Genomic DNA, 24,645 nt, shown 5'->3' with positions numbered 1-24,645 from the left:
GAACTCCAGTCACTCACAGAGGGTCCCTGCAGGCTTCAGATGACTGATCAGGAAAGAACCACTGCACAGCAGCCAGTGCTCAGATAGCCAGAAAGAGGCCATTCCATAGGCCAGACTGGCAAACATCCTAATTCAGGGACACTGGGAGGGTACTCCAAGGGGTCTTCTCACCAAGTGGAGAATAATTAGTCCTAGAAAGAATGCTGCTCCGGCCCCACCTAACGTCTAAGGGCAAGACCCAAAAGGATCAAACTGTCTCCAAAGCTCCAGAGCATTCACCCAGCACAGAAACGTTCAGCCCCCAATAGGAGAAAATTCACAGTATTTGGATTCCAAGCAAAAATTACTAGGCATGGGGGCCAGCCCCATGGCATAGTGGTTAAGTCCGGCGCTCCACTTCTGTGGCCTGGGTGTGCGAGTTCAGATCCCAGGCCAGGCGCAGACCTACACCACTCATCAGCCACACTGTGGTGGTGACCGACATATAAAGTAGAGGGAGACCAGCACAGATGATAACTCAGGGATAATGTTCCTCAAGCAAAAAAAAAAAGAAGAAGATTGGCAACAGATGTTAGCTCAGGGCTAAACTTCCTCAAGAAAAAAAAAAATGCCATACATGCAAAGAAGCAAGAAAATATAACCAAAATTAGGACAAAAATCAATCAATCAAAACTGATCCCGAACTGATGGAGATATTAGAACTAGCAAACAAGGATATTAAAATAGTTGTAACTGTATTTCATATGTTCAAAAAGCTAGAGGAAATACTGAACGTGTTAAGTCAAGAGATGGAAGACATAAAAGAGAACTTCCGGAAATGAAAACTACAGTATCTGAGGTGAAAAATACATTGGATGGGGTTAATGGCAGATCAGACACTGCAGAAGAAAAGATGAGTGGACTGAAGACACAGCAATAGAAGCTATCCAGAATGGAACACAGAGAGAAAAGACTAGAATGAAAGGGAACAGAACATCAGTGAGCTGTGGGACCACTGATAGATGTGTAATTGGGGCCCTGAAGGAGAAGAGCGAGAAGAAGACTGAAGAAATTATTTGAAGAAATAATGACCACAATTTTTCCAACTGTGATAAAACTATAAACCCAGAGATCCAAGCTCAATGAACTCCAAGCAAAAAATCAGCTGAAGGACAATTCTGGCAAATCGAGACAGCAGCAGACTACGTTCTAAATCTCCACAAATCCCCTCATGAAAACAGGGCAACCAGGACAGCAAAACCAGAGCCCACAGCCCAGCCAGGAGAAGCCGACGGTAGGTCCTGCCATCAGTTTACAACCAATCGATCAGAGGGCTTCAAGCCCAACCAGCTGCTTGCTGCCAGCACTGTAACTACGTCATAAATCAGACACCTGAAAATTCCACTCCAGAAAAGGTAATTCCATTTTTCCCTTAACACTAGCTGTACAAGTCTATTCTCTAGGGAAATGATCTATTCTGGCATTTCTACGGACACAGGTAAACAATGTTTATTACATTTCACTATTGTCCTTTCAAGTAACTTAATCAAAAACCAGATTAATCATGTTTATTTTTAATCACAAAATATGCCTATTTTTATAATCAATGATATTATCTTTCTTTCCTATATTTATGTTTCTTACAGGTTGCTATTTGTTGTATTTTTAAAATGTAATTATGAATATATGTCAAAGAAGAAAACACTAGATTTAAAACAGGGAATGGGTTAGATATAAATGTGATCCTTTGTTTAGTTTTTTTATTTTTAAAGATTGGCCCTGAGCTAACATCTGTTGCCAATCTTTTTCTTCTTTTCCCCTCTCCTTAAAGCTCCCCAGTACACAGTCGTATATTCTAGTTGTAGGTCCTTCCGGTCCTGCTACGTGGGACACCGTCTCAGCATGGCTTGACGAGTAGTGCTAGGTCCGCACCCAGAATGCGAATCAGCAGAACCCTGGACAGCCGAAGCGGAGGGAGTGAACTTAACCACTTGGCCACAGGGCCGGCCCCTTTTGTTTAGTATTTTTAAATTATATATTCTATGCCTTTAACACATTCAACTTTACCAACTAAAATTGGAAATTTATTCTAAACTGACTCTGACAGAAAATACATGCCTACCACGCACCACTGCGAGGGATTCTAGCAGATACTCTGGCAATTTCTCAAGTACAAGTGGTGCTGTACATTTCAAAACCACTTACATAAGATGTGATTATTAACATTAGTGGCAAAGAGGAATCGTGAGAACAATCCGGTACGCACAATATTCAAAAACTGAAAGAACAAAACAATTAAAACCATCAAATGTACTGCCCTTTTGAAAAGAAGGAAAATACTTAATGATGTGGTTTGTCCCACAATCAGCTATTAAATTTTGGTACCTGAGTATTTTTAGATATCTCAGAAAATCCTGGAAGACCATGAAGACGGAGGCCAGCACATCGAGTTCCAGGCCAAAGAAATAAGTGTGCTGCTTCCACCAACTGTAAAATTAAACGCAACAAGGCCAGTTTCCATAAACTACCATCTCAACTCATAAAAATCACTGCCAAATGACAGGCTCGCTTGCACCTGTGCACCAGCACCAGGCCCTGCAGCCGAGAGACAGTGGCCAGTCCTCCCTGGAGACCTGAGCAGCACCCGAGAGGAAAACCAACACGGGACGGATGAAGACTACGCTCCCCTCTACCAGCTTGCACATTTGTTCATTCCCTGTCTTTCTAACTTTCTAAGAGACTAACCACCTGTGATCTAGAACATTCTTTCAGCAGGTGAGATCTCTAGAAGAGCCAAGGACTCAATGCTCACTCAGGGTGAACTTCTCCAACACTCCCTGCTAACTTCCGCTCCTCTTTCACCACAGGTGGAATTCTCAATCAGGACGCCAGCTTGGGGGTCCTTAGGCATAAACTAAGGGCCCTGAACACAAGGTGTCAGCCACAGCAGAAGGCGCTGGGCCAGCCAAACACGAAGCCGAAGGCCTCCATCACTCCTTGGCCAGCTACACTCATGCAGACACAGCATCACCCACGGGAAGGACGTCACTTTCCTGGTAGCCCTGGCTCCCTTTCTTAAACCTGCATCTGAGATCACAGACTCTCCACTATGGCAGAGCTTCAAGGGAGCAGAAAGCACTTTTTAAAAATGACAAACTCACGGGGCTGGCCCCGTGGCCGAGTGGTTAAGTTCGCGCGCTCCGCTGCAGGCGGCCCAGTGTTTCGTTAGTTTGAATCCTGGGCGCGGACACGGCACTGCTCATCAGACCAACTAGAAGAACCCACAACGAAGAATACACAACTATATACCGGGGGGCTTTGGGGAGAAAAAGGAAAAAATAAAATCTTTTAAAAAAAAAAAAAAAATGACAAACTCACGGCTATACTAACAGTGCAAAATAGAACTGGCAGTCCACAGCTTCCAGCCAACCTCTAATCTTCAAGCCCCGTGTCTGCAGGACACCCACATGAAGCGCCCTTTTAGGCGTCACCAACAGACCTTCCACAGGCCCTTGGTCAGGGGACTGCAAGTAACTGAGCTGATTCGTGGCTGAAGCAGAGGTGACAACTGCTGGGCCACACCTGATCACTGTTCAATTCTACACCTCTATATTAAGGAAAAACTCAACCAACTGATTCAAATTAAAGCAATCTATGGCCACCATTTAATAATCTATGATAATGATTATATCTATGATGATCTACGATAATCTTTGATAACAATCTGATAAATGGTATTGTATTGGACAAAGTCCCTCGGGAACAGAGGGAAGTCGTGCTGTGTGCCTGAAAAGTCAGCTCTCTGCAAACACTTACTTGAAGGGGACGTGGATGGCTTCCTGGAGGGCCTCTGCTCTGCCTTGGGGCCACTGTCGTGTCCTGTGGATGTGTCCAGGAGTCCTTCCGGGCTCAGCGAGTACTGGAACTGGACGGTCCCCGACTCCACCTGCTTCACCTACAGTAGATCATAACACAAGCAATGACGGCCACACTCTCTTCATCAGCATCCTTTGGTTAGAATAATTCAAGCAGGAACAATTCGCCTAGCCCTCAAAGACCAGGCAAAATCAAGGATCTCTGAAGCCATGTGTTCCGAGATGATAATCAAGTATTTTTCTGAGCAGAAAACAATTGACTGTGACACTAAAATCCCAGAAGACCACATTATCACAGAATGACCCTTATGCAAGTAGCAATCAAACTTTTCTCCGGCTTTGAATGTTTTTAATTAACACGTAAAATTGACTTCTTAAAGTTTGGAATACATTTCTATGAGTTTCAACACGTGTAACCACCACAATCAGCGTACAGAGCAGCTCCGTCAGCCAAACACTCCCTGGTGCTGCCCTTCGTACCCCATCCTGCCCCCGCCTAACCACCGCAGTCCCCCAGCGGCTCCATCACATGGTCTGGTCTTGATCGATGTCACATAAGTGGAATCACATGGTATCTAACTTTTGAGACTGGCTTCTCTCACTCAACACAATACTGATGAGACTCCTCCAAGTCATTCTATCTATTATTATTTGCTCCTTTTTACTGCTGAGTAGTATTCTACTGTTTGACAGACCACAGTTTATTTATCCATTTACTCATTTAAGAACATCTGGGCTGTTTCCAGCTTGGGCGATTACACACAGAGCTGCTACAAACACTGCTGTGCATACTTCTGTGTGAACGTAAGTTTCATCTCTCTAAGAACAGGATTGCTGAGTCATGGGGTAAGTGTCTTAGGAAACTGCCCAACTGTGATTTACCTCTGGACTCTATTCTGTTCAATGCGTCTATGTGTCAGTTCCTTCACCACAGCACTTTATATTGATCATCGTAGCTTTATTGTAAGTCTTAAAATTGTGTATTATGATTCCTCTAACTTTTCTTTTGAAAATTGTTTTGATTCTTCTAATTCTTTTGCCTTTCTATAAAAATTTTAGAATCGGCTTGCCTATATTTACCAAAAAAATCCTGCTGGGATTTCGCTTGAAATTGCATCTTCTATAGATCAATTAGGGGAGAACTTATATCTTTATATGTTGAGGCTTCCAATCCATAAAGACGTTATGTCTCTCCATTTATTTAGGTCTTCTTTGATTTCACCTAAGAGTAACCACAATGAGAATAATGACATGCAGCAGAAGGAATGTTTCATGGTTTTCAGTATTCAGATCCTGTACATATTTTGTTAGATTTATTTCATTGAGGGGAGGGCTTTGTAAATAAATACTGTTTTTTCAAACTTTACTTTCCAACTTTTCATTGCTAGTATATAGAAATACGATGGAATTTCTATCTTGACCTCCTGTTGTCTCCTGCAACCTCAATAAACTCACTTATTTATTCTAGGAGTTCTTTTGTAGATCTCTTGGGATTTTCCACGTAGACAATCATGTTGTCTGAAAATAAGGACAGTTTTGATTCTTCGTTTCCAATCTGCACGTGTTTCATGTTGTCTTCTTGCCTCACTGCATTGCCTAGGACTTCCAGTACAATGCTGAACGAGATTATGAATGCTGTAAGCAGACATCCTTCACTTGTTCCTGATCTTAGGGGGAAAGCATCCAATCCTTCACCGTTAAGTATGATGTTAACTAAAGGGTTTTTGTAGACGGCCTTGATCAGACTGAGGAAGTTCTCTTCTGTTCCTAGTTTGCTCAGAGTTTTTATCATAAATGGATGCTGAATTTTGTCAAATGCTTTTTCTGCATCAATTGCTATGATCCTAGAGTTTTCCTTCTTTAGGCTATTACTACAATGTATTACATTTCTTGATTTTCAAAAAGAAAACAGACTTGTATTCCGAGGATAAACTCCCACTTGGTCAGGGTGTATTTTTTTTCCATATTGTTGGATTCAACTTGCTAATATTTTGCTGATATTTTGTTTTACATCTGTGTTCTTGAGGGATATGTGTCCACGGTTTACTTTTCTCATACTGTCTTCTTTTGGTTTGGTATCAGTAATACAGACCTCATGACAAGAACTAGGAATTGTTCCCATCTCTTCTATTTCCTAGAATAGACTGTATAAAATTGGTATCATTTCCTCTTTAAATATTTAGTAGAATTCACAGTGAATAGGGCTGGATATTTCTTTTTCAAAAGTTTTTTAATTATGAATTCAATTTGTATAATAATTATAGAAGTAAACTACTCAGGTTATCTACTTCATCTTGGATGAGTTTTGATAGTTTGTTGTTTAGGATGAATTGATTCATCTCATCTAAACTGTCAAATTTATGAACACAGAGTTATTCATAGTATTCTCTTACTGTCCCTTTGACCTTGTGGCCTGTAGTGACAACCCTTCTTTCATTCGAGTAGTAGTAATGTGTCTTTTCTTTTTCCTTTTTCTGTCTTGCTAGAGGTTTATCAATTTTATTGATCTTTTCAAAGAATCAGTTTTTGGTTTCATTGGTTTTCTCTATTTTTTTCCTCTACTGTTTTTGTTTTAAATTTCACTGTTTTCTCCTCTTATCTTTATTATTGACTTTCTTCTGCTTGCTTTAGGTTTATTTTGCGCTTCTTTTTTCTAGTTTCTAAAGGAAGATTAGATTACTGATTTGAGACCTTTTTTCTTTTCTAACATAAGCACTTAACGCGATAAATTTCCATGTAAGCACACTTTAGCTGCATCCTACAAATCCTGATATGTTGTATATTCAGTTCAAAATATCTTTTATTTTTTTCTTGAGGCTTCCTCTTTGACTTACAGATTATTTAGAAATGTATTGTTTAATTTCCAAGTACTTCTAACTTTTTATGTCATCTTGGTTGTTGATTTCTAGTTTAACTCCATTGTGATCACAGAATATACCCTGTATAATTTCAATTCTTTTAAAATTATTAAAGTTTGTGTTATGACGCAGGATGCGGTCTATCTTGGTGGGCATTCCATGTGCACTTGAGGAGAGCGTGCGTTCTGCTCTGCTGGGTGGACTGCTCTACAAACGTCACTTACATCCAGGTGGTTGATGCGGATGTTCAGTTCTTCCATAACCTTGGTGATTTTCCATCTACGTGTTCCATAGTTTACTCTGGGAGGAATGTTGAAGTCTCCAACTAGAACTATGAATTTGTCTGTTTCTCCTTCCAGCTCTATTAGTGCTGCTTTATGCACTTTAAAACTCTGTTATATGCATATACTTTTAGGATTGTATGTCTTCTTGGTGAATTGACTCTTTCACCATATGTAATATCCCTCTTAATTCAGGGAAATTTCCTCTGCTCCCCAATCTACGTGTCTGGTATGAATACAGCTACTCCAGTTTTCTTTTGATTGGTGTTCGCAGGGAATGTTTCCCCTCCTGTTACTTTTAACCTGCCTACATCATTACATCATGAAGGGAGTTCCTGGTAGACAGCATACAGTTGGACCTTGATTTTTTTGTGCAACCTGACAATTTCCATCCTTCAACTGGCGTGCTGAGACTATCTTCATTATTTAATTACTGGTATGTTTGGGCTCAGGACTATCATTTTACTATTTGTGCCTTCTGTTTTTCATTCCTGTTTTTCTTTCTGCCTTCTTTTGAATAAATTCCATTTTATCTATCTACTAGGTTTTTTACTATCTGTTTGTATCTCATTTTGGGTGATTCTGCTTGCATTTACAACGTAAATATTTAGCTTGTCACAGTCTACTCAGAATTGAAGTTTCATTCTTTCAAGTGGACTGGAGAAACCAGGACACCGTATAGGCCTCTCTACCTTCCCTCTCTTTGTCTTATTGCTGTCTTACCTATTATGTCCACATACCTTAAAAATCCTATCACGGTCCTAATTTCTGCTTCAACCACCAAACATATTTTAAAGAACTCAAGAGGAGGAGAATATTTTATCATATTTTTCATTTCTGTTGCTCTTTTTTCATTCCTGATACACCAAGTCTCCATCTGGTATCATTTCTCTTCTGTCTGAAGAATTCCTTTAGCAATTCTTTTAGAGCATATCTACTGCCAATGAATTCTCTTAGTTTTAGTTCGTCTGAGAATGTCTTTATTTCACCTTCATTCCTGCATGACTTTTGCTGGGGAGAGAAGTCTGAGTTCTGGGGTCTTCCTGTTAGTGCTTATCAAATGTTGTTCCACTTCCTTCCAGCCTCCATGGTTTCTGCTGAGGAAAATACTCAAATCACTGCTCCCCTAGAAGTAAGGCAGCACTTTTCTATCGCCGTTTTCAAGCCTCTGTCTTTGTCTCTATTTGTCAGCAGTTTGTGATTTGTCTGAGTATGGATTTCTTTGCATTTGTCTCTGGGGTTCACTGAACTTCTTCAATCTGTAGGTTTATGTCTTTTGACAAATTTGGGAAGTTTTCAGCCATTATTTCTTCAAATATTTTTTCTGCACTGTACTCTCTCTCCTCTGCTGGGACTCTGATGACACAAGTGTTAGCCTTTGTGGTACTATCCCAAGGTCCCTGAGGCTTCACCCACTGTCTCCCGATCATTTTTCTCTCTGTGGTTCAGGTTGGATAAATTCTATTGATCTATCTTCAAGTCCACTGATTCTTCTGTCATCTCCCTTCTGCTATTAAGCCCATCTAGTTTATTTTTACTTTGGTTATTTTTCCGTCCTAAAATTTCCATTTGCTTCTTTTTAATCTTCTATCTCTTTGCTAAGACTTTCCAGCTTTCCATTCGTTTCAAAAGTGTTCACTCTTATTTACTGGAGCATTTTTATAATGCCTGCTTTAAAGTCTTTGACAATTCCAAAATTTGTGTCATCTCAGTGTTGCTGTGTGTTGAACGTCTTTTCCCTGTAAGGTGAAATTTCCCTGGTTCTTTGAATGTCAATTAAGTTTGGATTGTATCAAGAACATTTTGATGAACATTCAAAGACTGTGAGTCTCATTTAAATTCAATGGAGAATGTTGATATTTCCGTTTAGTCTGGAATCAACCCAGTTGGGTTCAGGCCACAGTTTCCAACCAGCCTTCCGTGGGTTGTGGCTTCAATGCCAGTTCCGTTCTCAAAGCCTGTGCAGTGCTGTCTGGATCTCTCCACAAGTGATCCACACGGCGGGCAACTCCGTGCCTGGGTGGTGATCTACCCACAGTTCAGTTCTCCAAGTATGCTGTTTAGGCTCAGACTCAGGCATGTGCAGCTTGGGGGTCAACCCAGCATTTCTTAAACAACTTTATGGGGTTGCTTTCTCAGCTCCTCCCTCTCCACAACCTCTCTGGTACTTTCCAGTTCCCTGTGGCTCCCTTCACAATCCTGCGGCCAGGCCCTGCTGTGCTGCACGTCTCCGGCAACAGCACCTAAATCCAAAGCCAAGCAGTGGGAGGACAGAGCGTTTTTTGTTTTGTTTTGTTTCTATTTTTCTTTTTTCTCCCCAAAGACCCCTGGTACACAGTTGTGTATTTTTAGTTGTGGGTCCTTCTAGTTGTGGCATGTGGGACGCCGTCTCAGCATGGCTTGATGAGCGGTGCCATGTCCGCGCCCAGGATCCGAACTGGCGAAACCCTGGGCCGCCAAAGCAGAGCGCACAAACTTAACCACTCGGCCACGGGGCTGGCCCCCTGTTTTTTCTTTTAAGAAGTGCAAGAGTATATTAAAGAGCTAAAGTTCTCATCTATCATTACTGGAAGTCAATATATGATGTCTAAAATTTATAAACCAAGAAATAGTAGTAGAAGCATAATATCTGGAAAACAAAGTAAATACCATAAGTCACAGCTAAGAGTTGAAAGTGTGCCTCTGGAGATATAAATTTTTAAAAAAAAATACAATTATTTGCTCAAGGGAAAAATACAGGAGTTGTTTAGGAAAGAAAACATAATCATAATATACTACTTACCTTCACAGTAAACAACATGGAAATAATCATAAAAGAAACCCCAAAATTTACTTAGCCAAAAATTATGGGATGTTTATAACATTTATATTTTTCTTTGATTAATATCTGCCATTCCCACTCAACTGTAAGTTCCATGGGATCGAGGATATTTTTCCTATAGTATATATACATGCTCAATAACAATTCACTGAATGAATGAATAGGATCCAGAATTAACTGGCCTAGGGGCAGAGAAGAGGCAGGCCTAGGGCTCCGCGCTCTCTCACTCACCAGGTGCTGCACTGCTTATAAGATAAGAAAGAGAGGAAGAAGCAGAGGAGCGCTCCTAGAAGGCAGGGGAGCGAAGCGAGTTTGTGAGTCTCCGTTCATGATTTCAGTTAATTACATCTGTTCAGAGCAGTGGGCCTCAACTAAGGGCAATGTTGTCCCCAGCAGACATTTGCGGCTGTCACAATTGGGAGGATGATACTGGCATCTCGTGGGGAGAGGCCAGGGCAGGTGCTGACGATCCACCAACGCCCAGGACAACCTCACATTAAAGAATCATCTGGCCCAAAACCTCAACAGTGCTGAGGCTGAGAAACTCTGATTAGAAGTGATATTCCTTGTGAAAAAATGGTGGTATTTGATATATTTGTGTTCTTAATATACCCCAATATAGTTTACACACTTTAAGAGTAAAGGAAATGCCGTGGCATAAGAAGGGTAACATTAAATAAAATAAATATTTATTTATATTCATACAGACAGACAGAGAGAGATCATGAATGAGGAGAGAATGGCAAAGGCTTCAGCATTTCTAATGGCAATTTGATAATAAGGGCTCAAACTAGACCGTGTGGGAATGCAGCAAAATGTGGTCCCATAATGAGAGACATTCCTTATGATAAGGAAAGCTGCACAATCAGCTGTTCCCTTATTCAGGTCCCCAAAGCAGTCTCTGAATCATAAATAACAACACTGAAAATAAGGTTTGTCGCTGGAGTCAGCACACAGGTGACATTCTGAAGTGACAGGTATGGTCCCCTTACCTAAGAAAAATGGGACAATTGAGTCCTAAAAGGTTCCTATTTGCACTGCTGACACAGGCTGGGCATTTTTCAGGGATGGAAGCAGAAGAACCAAATGATGTACCAGACAGAAACCCCGCCCCGACACATTAGTGTCAGGAAAGACTGTCACACGGTGTCAGGGGCACCCTGGGTCATGATTACCCATTCTGCAAGCCCACCAAGGGGCCAGGGGAGGCCAGGGAATGAGACCCTCACACACACTTCAACTCGCCCTGCCCCACTTTTATACACTGGGGTGCAGAGAAAGCTTCATTTCAAAAGTGGAAATCCTGTTGTAATCCCACCCTCTGTACACAGCTGGAGAGAGCCGAGGTCCAGTGGGCGTGAGTGACAAGTCGCAAAGACGAGCCAGGGCTTGACACCGACCACCTGGCTCCCACTACAGCACTCGTCCCACACAGGCCCATCCTCCAATGCACCAAACATTTCAAAGGTCCTCTTTAAAAAGACTCGTACAGCACAGAAGTCGATCTTGTTGCAAAGTGTGTACAAATAAGAGTCACAGGCCCAGCAGGTCACCCCAAGAGACTGACAAGTGAACGGGGATGCTGTGAGACCCAAGATGAAAACTGGCCTCAGGGAGGCCACAGCCAACTGTGACTCAGCAATGACACAATTTTTAAGGGCATATTCATGACAGGAAAAAACTCTGCTCATGAAACATCTGCAAACATTTGTCAACTTCTGGTTTTGAAAATATATGAACTTGCTAGAAGCTCACAGGAAAAGAATCATACTTACGAAGTGTCTAAGAATTTACCTCTTCGGAGCTCATGCTGGCTGGGGGTACCTTATAGACCAGGCAGTGCGAGGGGTTGGGCTGGATCCCACCCTGTAGGGGTAACGTCACCCTCCCAGAGCTGGCTTCCAGGACGGGGTTCCAAATAGCCCAGCGAACCAGGTGCATACATGCCAAGCTGGACAAAGAGGTGAGGGAAGCTGCCTGGAAGGGAAACAAAGCACATCGGTGCATGAGTTATCGGAACACCCGCCTGGGTCAGGAACATCACGGTGCTTTCAGGTAAACTTGAACTAGAGAGCAGTGTATAAGGCAGGGGATCACCCGTTCCATTTTACCAAAGCAGGAATGGAGGCAGGAGCAGGACACAACACCACATGGGTGGCACAGAGTGCCAGGAGGCCAGCCTCCCATCCTGAGACCCCACCCTCCTAACTAAGACCCCTCCCACCCCGAGTCTCCTTTGCGGCTTCCCTCCTAAAGACCAACGCCGTCTTCATGGCTCCTGATCCCATAAGGATCTCTCTGCAGGTTTGTAAACACTCAGCACCCTGACAACATCTACCTGAATCCATCAGGAAAACACCAGGACCCACCCTTCGTGTTAGTGATAAGAAACTGTGTGAAACAGCAGAGAATACGGGCAGATATTCAATTTAGGGTTATTAGCACACAGTTTCTGCAGCAGTTTCAGCTCGTAATGGGGTAATTTATCCATGTGACTTTATGTGCAACTGTGAAACCACTGGGGTCGAGTTTACGTGCTGCTCCTTTTTCACCTTCGCTGTCACTGGCCAAACGAAAGGAATGAGGACACTAAGGACACCCTAGGATCAGCATCCACACTGCAAGGTCATTTCACAAATATGGTTTCAGGGCTGGACGCAGCAGCGTTTTAAAGGAACCCTTCCATCCTTCATTCAAAAAGCAGTAAGAATGAAGCCCAACTCCAGGCCTCGGTTGGGTACCAAGACCCCACTCAGCTGGGCTCTGGGACTGGGACTGGACCCTTGAGAAGGCAACTCAGAGACACCGGCTCTGACGGAGGCCCCGACTGGCAGGCTCTACTGCCGTGACAGCAGCACCCCAGGAAGGCCAGTTCTCAGGCCACAGAATCCAGGGGGCACTTGGTGACACCAGGTCAGACTGGGTACCTGGGAAGAGCATTTCCTACCCCCAGAGTTCAGCTGCACTACCCAGAGTCAGACTGGAATGGGCCAGACTCAGGGGCAGCAGCCGTGCCCCTCGCCCCAAGATCCCCAGCCTTGCGGCAATGTGGGAAGAGGTGTAGGCAGTCACATGGAATGTGAGCAGGGTCTTCTTGTCCTAAGATCTCTTCATGGGTAAGAGAGAGCCATCTGCACATCTCTGTGATAAGGAAAACAAATGAACCAGGTGGCTCCTCACTGTCTCCGGGCAGCTGAGGGAGCCAAGGGCCCTCCACCTCTCTTGACCACCAGCCAAGTGCACTAACCCAGGCAGCCCTGGCCATAGGGAGGGTGGACAGCCTGCAAGGAGGGGCCTCACACTCCTGAGAGGAACAGAAGCCCTGGCCCTGCCCATGGTGGTGAAGAGCACCTTCCCCAAAGAGAGGGGAGGCCAGGGGAACCGTGGACTCGCGATGCATCAGGAGCCACTGAGGAGGTATGGTTCCCGCGGTGTGGCTGGGGCTCCCGCGGACCCTGCTTATTTGGCTGGACCCAGTGAGCTGCTGTGCCATTGTCACAGCCATGACTTGACTGCACTTGGGTCCAAGGCAAGTCTCCACACATGCACATAAAAGGACTCTGGCTGGACTCCGGCGCAGACAGCAGGATGGTGGACGGGGTTAAACCACAGCCGAGTATACGCGTGAGCGGTGCCCAACAAGAAAAGAAAGTGTGTGCGTTTCATACAAGTCAGTCTTCCCAGCCTGTTTCCTGCCGGATGATATCCCCTCCTGTTACAACCTCTATATCCACGCGGGCATATAAAACACCCAGAATCAGTGTCTGGTTTTGAATTAATCTCTCTTCCCCGAGGCCCCATCGTAACTGGACCTCAAACAACCAGCTTCAGCTGGGCCTGGTCCGATCCTTTCCTGGAACCAAATTTTAGATCACAGGTTTGGCTCCTGCCACATTCTGCCGGGTCACAGGGATGAGCAGGGATTCAGGGCCCTGACAACTCAGTGAGGAAAAACCCACATCTTGGAAGGACTAAGGACTAGCAAAGAAGCCTCAGCGTGCGACTCTGTGCCACTTTCCACATCCGTCAAAGCGAAGACGACGTCTGCCTTTTCCCACCCGGCTCGCTGGGTGACGGTGTAAAATGCTGCTGAGCAACTACAGTATATCAACAAAAAGACGATTAAAATCCATCACTTTTTAGAAATAAAATTATTATAAATGTATTAGGAAAACTGGCCACTAAAAACACTATAAGGATTCAACAATATCTAGAATACTTATGTAAATAGTCATCGTCTAGAAAACCCAGAAGTTTATTACAGGACCAAAATATGTATCCAAGTTTTCATACTGTTTGTGCAAGTCCTGCTGGTTTAATTTTTTAAATTAGGTGATTCCGATACCTAATTTTCCACTTTCACAGTTCCTTTTGGTTTTTTCATTCTCAATCAATACAGCTATCTCCCCTGTGAAGTACCTGTCAGTCACACAAATACCTGTTTTCCCTCACTTTTGTTTCTAACAGCTCTAACAAGAGACGGTTAGTGGCTTATTGATCACTCCTGCGCAAAGACTTCAGTGGGACTATTAGCGCCTGGTGGCAATCCAATTGCCATTTATTAGCGTGCACTCTCTCCCAACCAGCCAGGGTGACACCTGCAGGTGATAACCTCCCTAACCCCCCGACCCGACTCTAAGGGGAAGGTCAGGTGCAGGGAGCATGCGCACAGAGCAACGGCAACTATGCAACAGTCACCCAGCCGGAGCTCCTCCTACCAGTGAACTAGCGCTGAGAGCAGATCTGTTACTTTATAACGTCCTTTCCTGCCAAACCGGCTTTGAGTTGAGGCAAACTGAAAAGAAAAAAAAACAAAATACACTGAACTGATCCCATTTAGACTTTCAATTATAATAGTAAGTAATATACAAAAAGCCAAAGGAATACACCTGGACTACGAGTGAGGTTTGTCGTGGAACAGAAGCGCCACACTGTCATTCATCAGGCAAAGCGCAAACAGATGACATGTGACCCAGGGGGATGCACAATCCACGTCCCTGTGGTGGGCGGGATGGTGGCCCCAAAAGGACATGCCCACACCCGAACCCCTGGACTCTGTGACTGTGATCTCATTTAGAAAAGGTGCCATGCAGATGTTATTAAGTATCATGAAATGAGGAGATCTAGATTATCCAGCTGGGCCTGAAATCCAAGGACAAGTATCCTTACAAGAGCAGAACAGCGGCCAGCCCGGTGGCCTAGTGGTTCAGTTCAGCACACTCTCTTTCAGCAGCCCAGGTGCAGGAACCACTTTGGTTCCTAGGCGCAGACCGACACCACTCGTCGGTGGCCAAGCTGTGGCACAGCTCACATACAAAATAGAGGAAGACTGGCAACAGATGTCAGCTCGGGGCAAATCTTCCTCAGCAAAAAGAAAAAAACAGCAGGACAGAGAGAGATTTGAGACACAGGGAGACACGCAGAGGGAGGGCCATGTGATGATGGAGGCAGAGGTTAGAGCAACGCAGGCAACAGCCAAGGAACGCCGGCAGCCAGGAAATGCCAGAAGAGACAGGAAGGACCCTCCCCTAGAGCCCCCCGGAGGGAGCGCAGCCCTGCCCACACCTCAGTTTTGGCCCCGCAGAACTGATTTTGGATCTGTGGCCTCCAGAACTACGAGAGAATAAATGTCTGTCATTTTAAGACACGTAGTTTGTGGCAATTTGTTCTGGAGTCACCTCGACTTCTGTCCTCAGACCAACTCAAAAGTCACTTAGAATTAGAAGCAGGTAAAAACTTCATGTTATTTCATGAGGCTGATTTTCTTTGAATTTTCAGTGAGATCTTCTCCTCCCGCCCGGAGCCCCATGCCAGCCGCCAGAGCCCCCTCCACACCGACTCTGGGTAGTGAGCCCCAAGGCCCAGGGGTAGAGTGGCCCCTACAGGGAGGTCCTCTGCCCCTGAAGCCGCCAGCAGAGACAGAGCTGGGCCCCAGGCACAGACCCTCGATGGGGCAAGCACACTGGGGCACTCAGCTGAACGCAAAGGGAAAAAAAGACAACCTGTTGTCTTGAAACGACTCCAAATGTCCCCAGTATGACTCAAATCACAGAGGAAGGAAGAGGCTCAAGAAAGAGAGAGGGAGAGAGACTGAGGAACTATATTACAGATGAAGGAGGGAGCAGGGGGCACAAGGAGGAGGCAGCCCGGGGCCCTGGCTGGACACAGGCATGTCCCACATTCAGATGGTGCAGGCATGTGTGACCCTAACCTCGGCTTGACTGCTGACCATGAGAGGCTGCAAGCACATGCGGCGGGTGGGCCAAGGCCCAACCAGGTGGCACAGACCAGGAACTTCCTCTGAACTCCTACAGAGGTGCACACACCCAAGATCATTCATCTCAGCATCATTTACAGCTGGGAGATAGTGAGAACCACCTAAATATCCAACCACAGGAAATCGGGTGAGTAAACTGTGGGACATGACAGAGTGCCCCTGGCTGGAGAAAGGGGTGAGGAAGCGCTCCGGAGACTTCCAGATACGACCACCAGCGTGTACTGGTAACACGAGAAAAAGCAAAATGCAAAAATGCACACACATAGTCGATACCCCCTGTGTATTAAAGGGAATTAAGAAAACACACACACCTGTTAAAATTCACAAAAAGCAACGCAGGGAGGATGGACCAGGAGCAAGAGTGCTGGCTCCCCCCAAGGGCTGGGTCTGTGGAAGGGACACAGTGTGGGACGCTTTTCTCAGATCACCTTTTGGTAGAATTTTGACTTTTAAAAGCATATTAGTGTTCTATATATTAAACAAATAAATTTAAATCAATAAGGATGGGGAAGAGAAATAAGCACAAAACCGAAAGCCGACAGCAACAAGAGGCGCCAGCGTAGCTCAAACGAGTGAGGCGACCACGCTGAGGGGCAGAGCCTGGAGACAGGAAACGCTGCCTGACGGCTGCCCTCGGTCCTGGCTGCTAACGGACCCTGGACCCTTTCCAGTAGGTTTGGTTTTTGTAGCCGCGTGAACGAAGCAATTCTAACATTATTTTAGATGCTTCCTAGGACTGAGCACATGAGCAGCTGTGCTGATGGTGCTGGCATGCAGCCAAGGGTCTCTGTGGAGGGCGGGCGTGGAGAGCCCTGTGGGCTGACTGGGACTGAAGGATCAGCAAGGACTCAATTCCTGAGCCGTGGATGTGTACATGGATGTGTGCTCACGTGCGTGTGTGTTTGTATTTAAGTATGTGCATGTATGTGTACCTATGTGTGTGCATGCACGTGCATGTGTGTTTCCATATGGAAATTTGCCAGCTCTGTCCACTGAGAGGCCTCAGAAACAAGACACACCTAGTGCCCAGATCCAGACTCTAACACATTCCCCTTTAAAAAGCACCAGGGCTCATCAAAAACAAGGAAAGTCTGAGAAACTGTCACAGTCCAGAGAAGCCTTAGGAGACATGGGGACTAAATATAATGTGACATCCTGGATGGGGTCCTGGAACAGAGACGGACATTAGGTAAGGAAATTCAAATAAAGTCTGGACTTCAGTTAGTGATAATCTATCAATACTGGTTCATCAGTCATGACAAATGCACCATACTACCGATGTTAATAATAGGGAAAACTGGGTTGGGTATATAGGATCTCTCTGTACTATCTTCAGTTTTTCTGTAAATCTAAAATAAAAAGTTTATTTTGAAAACGGCAGGGGTGGAAAACCATGGCTCCTCACAGGAACAGCTGATTCCAGAGCTGGAGCAGGGAAGATGCAAGATGAGCCTGGAGCATCTTGTTACGCCAGAGAGTAAGAAAAATGCTCAAAAAGCAAAACATGATGGAGGCTGTCACAGGACACAGCCTGAAGGAACTCTGGCCAAATCTGGGACAATCTGAGCACCAAAATAATTAGGGTGGTGATTTTTAAACTTATAGGACACAGCAAAAGTGGTCCTAAGGGGGAAATTTATAGTTATAAATGCTTACATTAAAAAACAAGAAAGATCTCAAATCAACAACCTAATGTTACCACTTCAGAAACTAGAAAAAGGACAAACTAAACCCAAAGCTAGCAAATAATAAAGATTAAAAGCAGAGATAAACAAGACAGAGAACAGAAAAAGAATAAAGAAAAATCAATGAAACTAAAAGTTGGTTCTTCAAAAAGATCAACAAAATTGATAAACCTTTAGCTAGAGAGACTAAGAAAATAAGTGAGAAAACTCAAATTACTAAAAAAAATGAAAGTGAGGACATTACTACCAATTCCACAGAAATAAAAAGGATTCTAAGAGCATACCATGAACAGCTGTGTATCAACAAAGCGGACAACCTAGATGAAAAGGACAAACTCCCAGAAACACAAAACCTACCAACACTAAATCACAAAGAAATAGAAAATCTGATCAGATCTATGACTGGTAAGGAGACTGCATCAGTAACCAAAAATCTCCCAACAAAAAGAAAAACACTTGGAACTGATGGCTTCACTGGTAAATTCTACCAAACATTTAAAGAAGAACTAACACCAATCCTTCTCAAACTTTTCCCAAAAAATGAAGAGGAGGCAACACTTGCTAATTCGTTCTATGAGGCTAGCATAACCCTGATACCAAAGCCAGAAGAAGACACTATGAGAAAGGAAAACTACAGATCAGTATCCCTTATGAACATTGATGGAAAAATCCTCAACAAAATACAGTTACGTGCTGCATAACAACACTGTAGTCAACGATGGACCACATATACAACAGCGGCCCCATAAGATCAGCACCATACAGCCTAGGTGTACAGTAGGCTATACCATCTGGGTTTGTGTAAGGACACTCTAGGATGTTCGCACAACAATGAAATCACCTAACAGCGCATTTCTCAGACTGTATGCCTATCATAAAGTGACATACGACTGCACTAGGAAACAGAATTCAGCAATGTATTAAAAGGATTATACACCACGATCAAGAGGAAGTTACTCACGGAATGTGAGGATGGTTCAACATACAAATCAATGTGATACACCACATCAACAGCATGAAGGAAAACCACAATCACCTCAACTGATGCAGAAAAAGCACTGACAAAATCCAACACCCTTTCATAACAAAAAACACTCAATGAACTAGGAAGAGAAGGAAACTACTTCAACATAATAAAAGCCATATTTGAAAAACCCACAGCAAATATTAAACTCAATGAAAGACTGAAAGCTTTTCCTCTCAGATAAGGAAGAAGGACGGACGCATGCTTTCACCACTTCTGTTCAACATAATATTGGAAGAATTAACTTAACCAAGGAAGTGAAAGACCTATACAATAAAAACTACAGACATTGCTGAAAGAAACTAACGAAGACACAAATAAATGGAAATACATCCCATGTTCATGGATTGGAAGACTTAAGATTATTAAAATGTCAATATTACCCAAAGCGATCTACAGATCCAATGCAATTCCTATCAAAATCCCAACAACTTTTTTTCCAGAAATAGAAAAACCCATCCTAAAATTCATATGGAATCTCAACAGACCCCGAATAGTCAAAACAATCTTGAAAAAGAAAAAAACTGGAGGACTCATGCTTCCTGATTTCAAAACTTAATACAAAGCTACAGTAATCAAAACAGCATGGTATTGGGGCCAGCCCAGTGGCGTAGTGGTTAAGTTCACGCACTCTGCTTCAGCAGCTCTGGAGTCACAGTTTCAGGGCCCAGGAGTGGACCTACATACTGCTCATCAACCATGCTATGGCGGCATCCCACATACAACATAGAGGAAGATTGGCATGGATGTTAGCTCAGTGACAATCTTCCTCAAGCAAAAAGAGAAAAATTGGCAACAGATGTTAGCTCAGGGCCAATCTTCCTCCCCCAAAAAATAAAAACCAACATGGTATTGTCATAAAGACAGAAAAATAGACCAAAGGAATAAAATAGAAAGCCCAGAAATAAATCCTTGCATATATAGTCAAATGATGTTTATCAAGAGTGCCAAGACAATTCAATGGGGAAATGACAGTCTTTTCAACAAACGGTGCTGGGAAAACTGGATATCCACATGCAAAAGAATGAAGTTGGACCCTTACCTATCACCATATACAAAAATTAACTCAAAATGGATCAAGGACCTAAATGTAAGGCTAAAACAATAAAACTCTTAGAAGAAAACATAGGACAAAAGCTTCATGACACTGGATTTGGTGATGAGTTCTTGGATATGACACCAAAGGGACAGGTAACAAAAGAAGAAACTGTACTTCATGAAAATTTTTAAGTTCTATGCATCAAAAGATACTACCAACAGAATAAAATGGCAACTCACAAAATGGGAGAAAATATTTGCAAATCATATATCTGATAAAAGATTAATATTTAAAATATATAGAGAACTCCTAAAACTTGACAACAAAAAACAAAAAACTTGATTCAAAAACACACAAAGGACTTGAATAGGCATTTCTCCAAAGAAGACTGGAATGGCCAAGAAGCACATGAAAAGATACTCAACATCACCAATCATTAGGGAAAGGCAAAACTACAATGAGACACCACCGCACACCCACTAGGATGGCTACAATCAAAAAAAAACAGAAAACAATGTTGGCGAGGATGTGGAGAAATTAGAAGCCTGGGCACTGTTGGGGGGAAAGTGAAATGGTACGGCCACTGTGGAAAACAGTACGGTGGTTCCTTAAAAAATTAAAAATAGAACTACCATATGATCCAGTAATTCTCCTTCTGGGTATACACCCAGAAGAATTGAAAGTACGGTCTCAAAGAGGTATTTGTGTACCCATGTTCACATCAGCATTATTCACAATGGCTAAGATACGGAAGCAACCCAAGTCCATCAATGGATGAATGGATAAGCAAAATGTGGTATATCCATACAATAGAATATTACTCAACCTTAAGAAGGAAGGAAATTCTCCAACACACTACAACATAGATAAACCTTGAGGACATTATTCTACGTGAAATAAGCCAGTCACCAAAGGACAAATACCACCTGATTCCACTTACATGAGGTACTTAGAGTAGTCCAAATCATAAAGACAAAGTATACGGAGGTTGCCAGGGGCTGGGGGGAGCGGAGAATGGGGAGTTAGTGTTTAATAGGCACAGAGTTTCAGCTTTACAAGATGAAAAGAGTTATGGGGACGGATGGTGGTGATGATTGCACAAATATGTGAACATAACACCAGAGAACTGTACACTTAAAAATAAATGGTTAAGATGGTAAATTTTATGTTATATGTATTTTACCACAGGGAAAAAAACTCATATTTTCTAAAAAGTCAGAATGCCACTGAATTGTACACTTTAAAATCATTTTAGGTTATGCGAATTTCTCAAGAAAAATTTTGTTTAAAAAAAGACAAACGAAAAAAACAATGTTAAAAAGTTGAGTGAGTCGATATCTTTCTTAAAACCACACAGGAAACCCAACATTCAGGACAAAATAGCAGATTCAGCACCAGGTTCTTCTTCAGGAACCTCCGAGTGTCAGTGGTTCCCTCCACCTCCGCAGACAGGCTGAGGCTCGGCGGCCGGCCTGCCCTGGGGAGACTCTGATGGCAAAGCCTCAAGGGGCCCAGGGGGAGACTGGCTGCATCATACACACGGCCGCATGGGGACTCGACGGGGCACACCTCTCCACCAGGGGACAAGTCAGGGTTTTGTGAAAGATCTCCCGAAAGCCCTCAAGACATCTGTACTTCCAAGTTCTAGGAAATTTAAATTTATATAATCTTCAGAATATATTAAGGCATGATACTTATGTTCCAAATATAAAATATTCAAAATACACAGCTCTGATGTGTCCTGGGCACCCAGACCAGCACCTCGTACATGGTAAACACTCAAATCTTTGTTATATGAACTTGTTTTGTTCAAAGAATACTAGCAAATACATAAATAATACATTAGTTAGTCTCTACCTCCTAGAGATTTGGAAGAGGGTCATTTTGCTACATGACTCCCCCCAAAAAAGGACTGTTTGGACCCCTGGCAGCCCCGTGGGGATCTGCACTTACTCTGACACTGGGTCCGCTTATTTTTACAGCTCTCTTCATCCCATGTCACTCTCTTACGTTCTAGAGAGTCCACTCTATCAACTTCATTCAATCAGCAAACATATATGGAGCCCACACTTGCACAGCTCACAGCATGTCAAATTGGCCAGCCAGTGTGGGTACACTGTCCGCAGGTACTCAAACTTCTAGAACGGAAGCTGTCTGGATGGGAAGACCTACTTCCTTTGGCTCTCCACAGCTACCCAAAGACAAACCACAAAGGCTCTGGCGGTTCCCGCTAACTAAAGATGCACGCATTTCACAACACGCTACAGACAAGGGTGTGTCTTCTCAAAACATTTTTTCTGGTTTGTTTTTAATGACTATGAAATACTCAGGGCCAAAACAATTCACTCCGACTCAGGAGACTGGGCATAAACTGGATACCCTGAGCCCAGATGCCTCTGCCATCCAGACAAACCACCTACAGAAGAGCTTCACAAAGGGCCTCAGGAGATGCAGGCTTTCAGCTCCCGCCAGACACAAGCAAAGCGACGCAATCGCTGGAGGCCTGGCCCATCTTGGTTCATCAAGCGTTAGGAATAAAGAAATGCAGATGTCAAGAATGCAGCAAGGCCATCTTGAGAACAGGTCACACGTCAAAGACGGCACTGCCGACAAAACACAGCGGCCGCCAAGCTCATGTAGGAAGACTTCATTCAGGAGTCATTTTCCAAAGAAAAGTACATTTTTTTGGCTTGTCTATTTCTGATTAAGTAAAGTACTTAAATGTACAACCCAGCTGACTAGACATTTGATTATACTGAGAAACTTATCGTAGTCTTCTGGGTGTGAAGATGCTATTGCAGGGGCGTCTCTAAGCCCCCATCTTTTGGAGATACACACTGAGCAACTCAAAGATGAAGTGACCTGACGTCTAGGATTTGCTCTAAAGTACTCGGGGAGGAATGGGGACAGGGGAGGAAGAGCCGAGACAAGACGCCATGAGTTGATAACTTCCAAGGCTGGTGATGGGTACTCCGGTTTCATCATACACTTCTCCCTACCTTTATATTTGAAATTTTCCATCATAAAAAGATTTTTAAAAAAAGAATGCACATGCCAAAGTGTTTGCAGTAATCAAAACAGATGCAATTATGACTGGAATTTGCTTCAAAATAAACCAAAATGGGTTTCGGGAGAGGGTATAGACAAAGATTGCCCACGAAGTTGATAACTGCTGAAGCTACATGGGGTGCATTTTACTATCTGGTCTGCTTTTGTTTATGCTTGAAATTTCCATCATATAAAGTTTTTTAAAGAGGAAAGAAAAAGGAGAAATAAATGTGCAGGCTGAATGCAACTGCTCCACAATGGACTGCAGAGGGAAGCAGGAGCATGCTGGGCGTGAGCTGCTCCCCCCAAGGCCATGCCCCGACCTTGCAGGAGGCCCTGTGGGTGGTGTCCCCACTGTCACACAGACACTCCTGGGGGAAGGAACAAGAGCCCACACTGGCACCGTCACCGTTGTTTTCTCCTCCATCATCTAAATCCACTCGTGATGCGAATGCTTGATTCAGGTTTCACCCAATGAATGCTTAACCCATTTCCATTGTTCCACACAGCAAGTAATTTGTGTGGAAAATCATTTCATCCACAGGAACATTTCCTTTCCAGATTACACTGAAGAAAGTACACTTGATGACAGGAAAATGGAATCCAATATTCCATGTTAAGATAAACTCCACATCAACAAGAAGTGATGTGCTCTTACACAGCCACATTCCAAAAGCTCCATGAAGCAGCAACGCATGTCGAAACACCTGCCACTGGGTGAGCATTTCGATGAAGAGTTAAAAAAGAAGAAGAAAGCACCACGTAAGACATATCAGTTTCAGCACACAGACTATAATCGCAAGCAAATTATAATTAACTTTCTCGAGGGACATTATCTAAATGTAAATGAGGAATGGAGAGCGACTGGAGGCCCCACCAAGGCGCTAGGCCATGGTGCTGCTTCGCCGGCTCCCTCCACAACTCCCTCCTAACCAGTGGACAAGAGCGCCACACACGCCACACCTGAGCCCACCAACTTCTCCCTCAGCATCACTTCCCAGCCCCAGACGTCCCTTTCCTCTTGGTGAAGGCCCATGCCCAAGCCCAGAGCACCTGCCCACACAGCCAGGCGTATCACACACAGTTGCATTTTAGCTGAAATTTCTAGTAACAAATAAAGAAAAGCAGAGCTGGGGACAAGAGCTTCATTTAAATGACTGACTGTAGGGGCCAGCCCGGTGGCGCACTGGTTAAGTGCGCACGTTCCGCTTCTCAGCGGCCCCGGGTTCGCCAGTTCGGATCCTGGGTGCGAACATGGCACCACTTGGCAAAAGCCATACTGTGATAGGCGTCCCACATATAAAGTAGAGGAAGATGGGCGTGGATGTTAGCTCAGGGCCAGTCTTCCTCAGCAAAAAGAGGAGGATTGGCAGTAGTTAGCTCAGGGCTAATCTTCCTCAAAAAAAATAAATAAAAAAAACAAAAAAATAAATGACTCTGTGTTCAGCTATAGTCAGAATGACTGCCTCTAGATTTATTCTCCTAACTAGGACCCTGAATTACACAGACTCGAGGTCTGGACATCAGAGACGTCAGTTTACTGCTGAGTAGATCAGAAAATAAAATGCATCTATGCCCTGATACCCCATTCTCCTTCCCGCAGCTCACCCCAAGACTGTCCTCAGTCCTTCTGCTCTCGGTCAGCTGCACAGTAATGCTGGCAGACTGGGACACCACCGAGGGCATCTTGTTGGCGTTTTTAAAATTTTTAATTGACTTGCTAAATTGACATCTGCTTTTTCAAACAGAACACTGAAC

At 43.8% G+C, this 24,645-nt stretch overlaps 1 protein-coding gene across 2 annotated transcripts in view; it reads right to left on the bottom strand.

The window, feature by feature from the left end:
- Positions 1–24,645, bottom strand: part of NPHP4 (nephrocystin 4) — a 128,541-nt gene that overhangs the window by 62,994 nt on the left and 40,902 nt on the right. For both annotated transcript variants that reach the window (XM_046662412.1, XM_046662413.1), the window contains exons 11-12: positions 11,609–11,791; positions 3,796–3,934 (exon numbers count right to left, since the gene is read on the bottom strand). In XM_046662412.1, the coding sequence (XP_046518368.1) occupies positions 3,796–3,934; positions 11,609–11,791 (322 nt within the window). The remainder of the gene's footprint in view (positions 1–3,795; positions 3,935–11,608; positions 11,792–24,645) is intronic.

The sequence above is a fragment of the Equus quagga genome, chromosome 5, assembly GCF_021613505.1.
Source record: "Equus quagga isolate Etosha38 chromosome 5, UCLA_HA_Equagga_1.0, whole genome shotgun sequence".
In the NCBI taxonomy this organism is placed as follows: Eukaryota; Metazoa; Chordata; class Mammalia; order Perissodactyla; family Equidae; genus Equus; species Equus quagga.
This window is presented reverse-complemented; position numbering and strand designations above follow the sequence as displayed.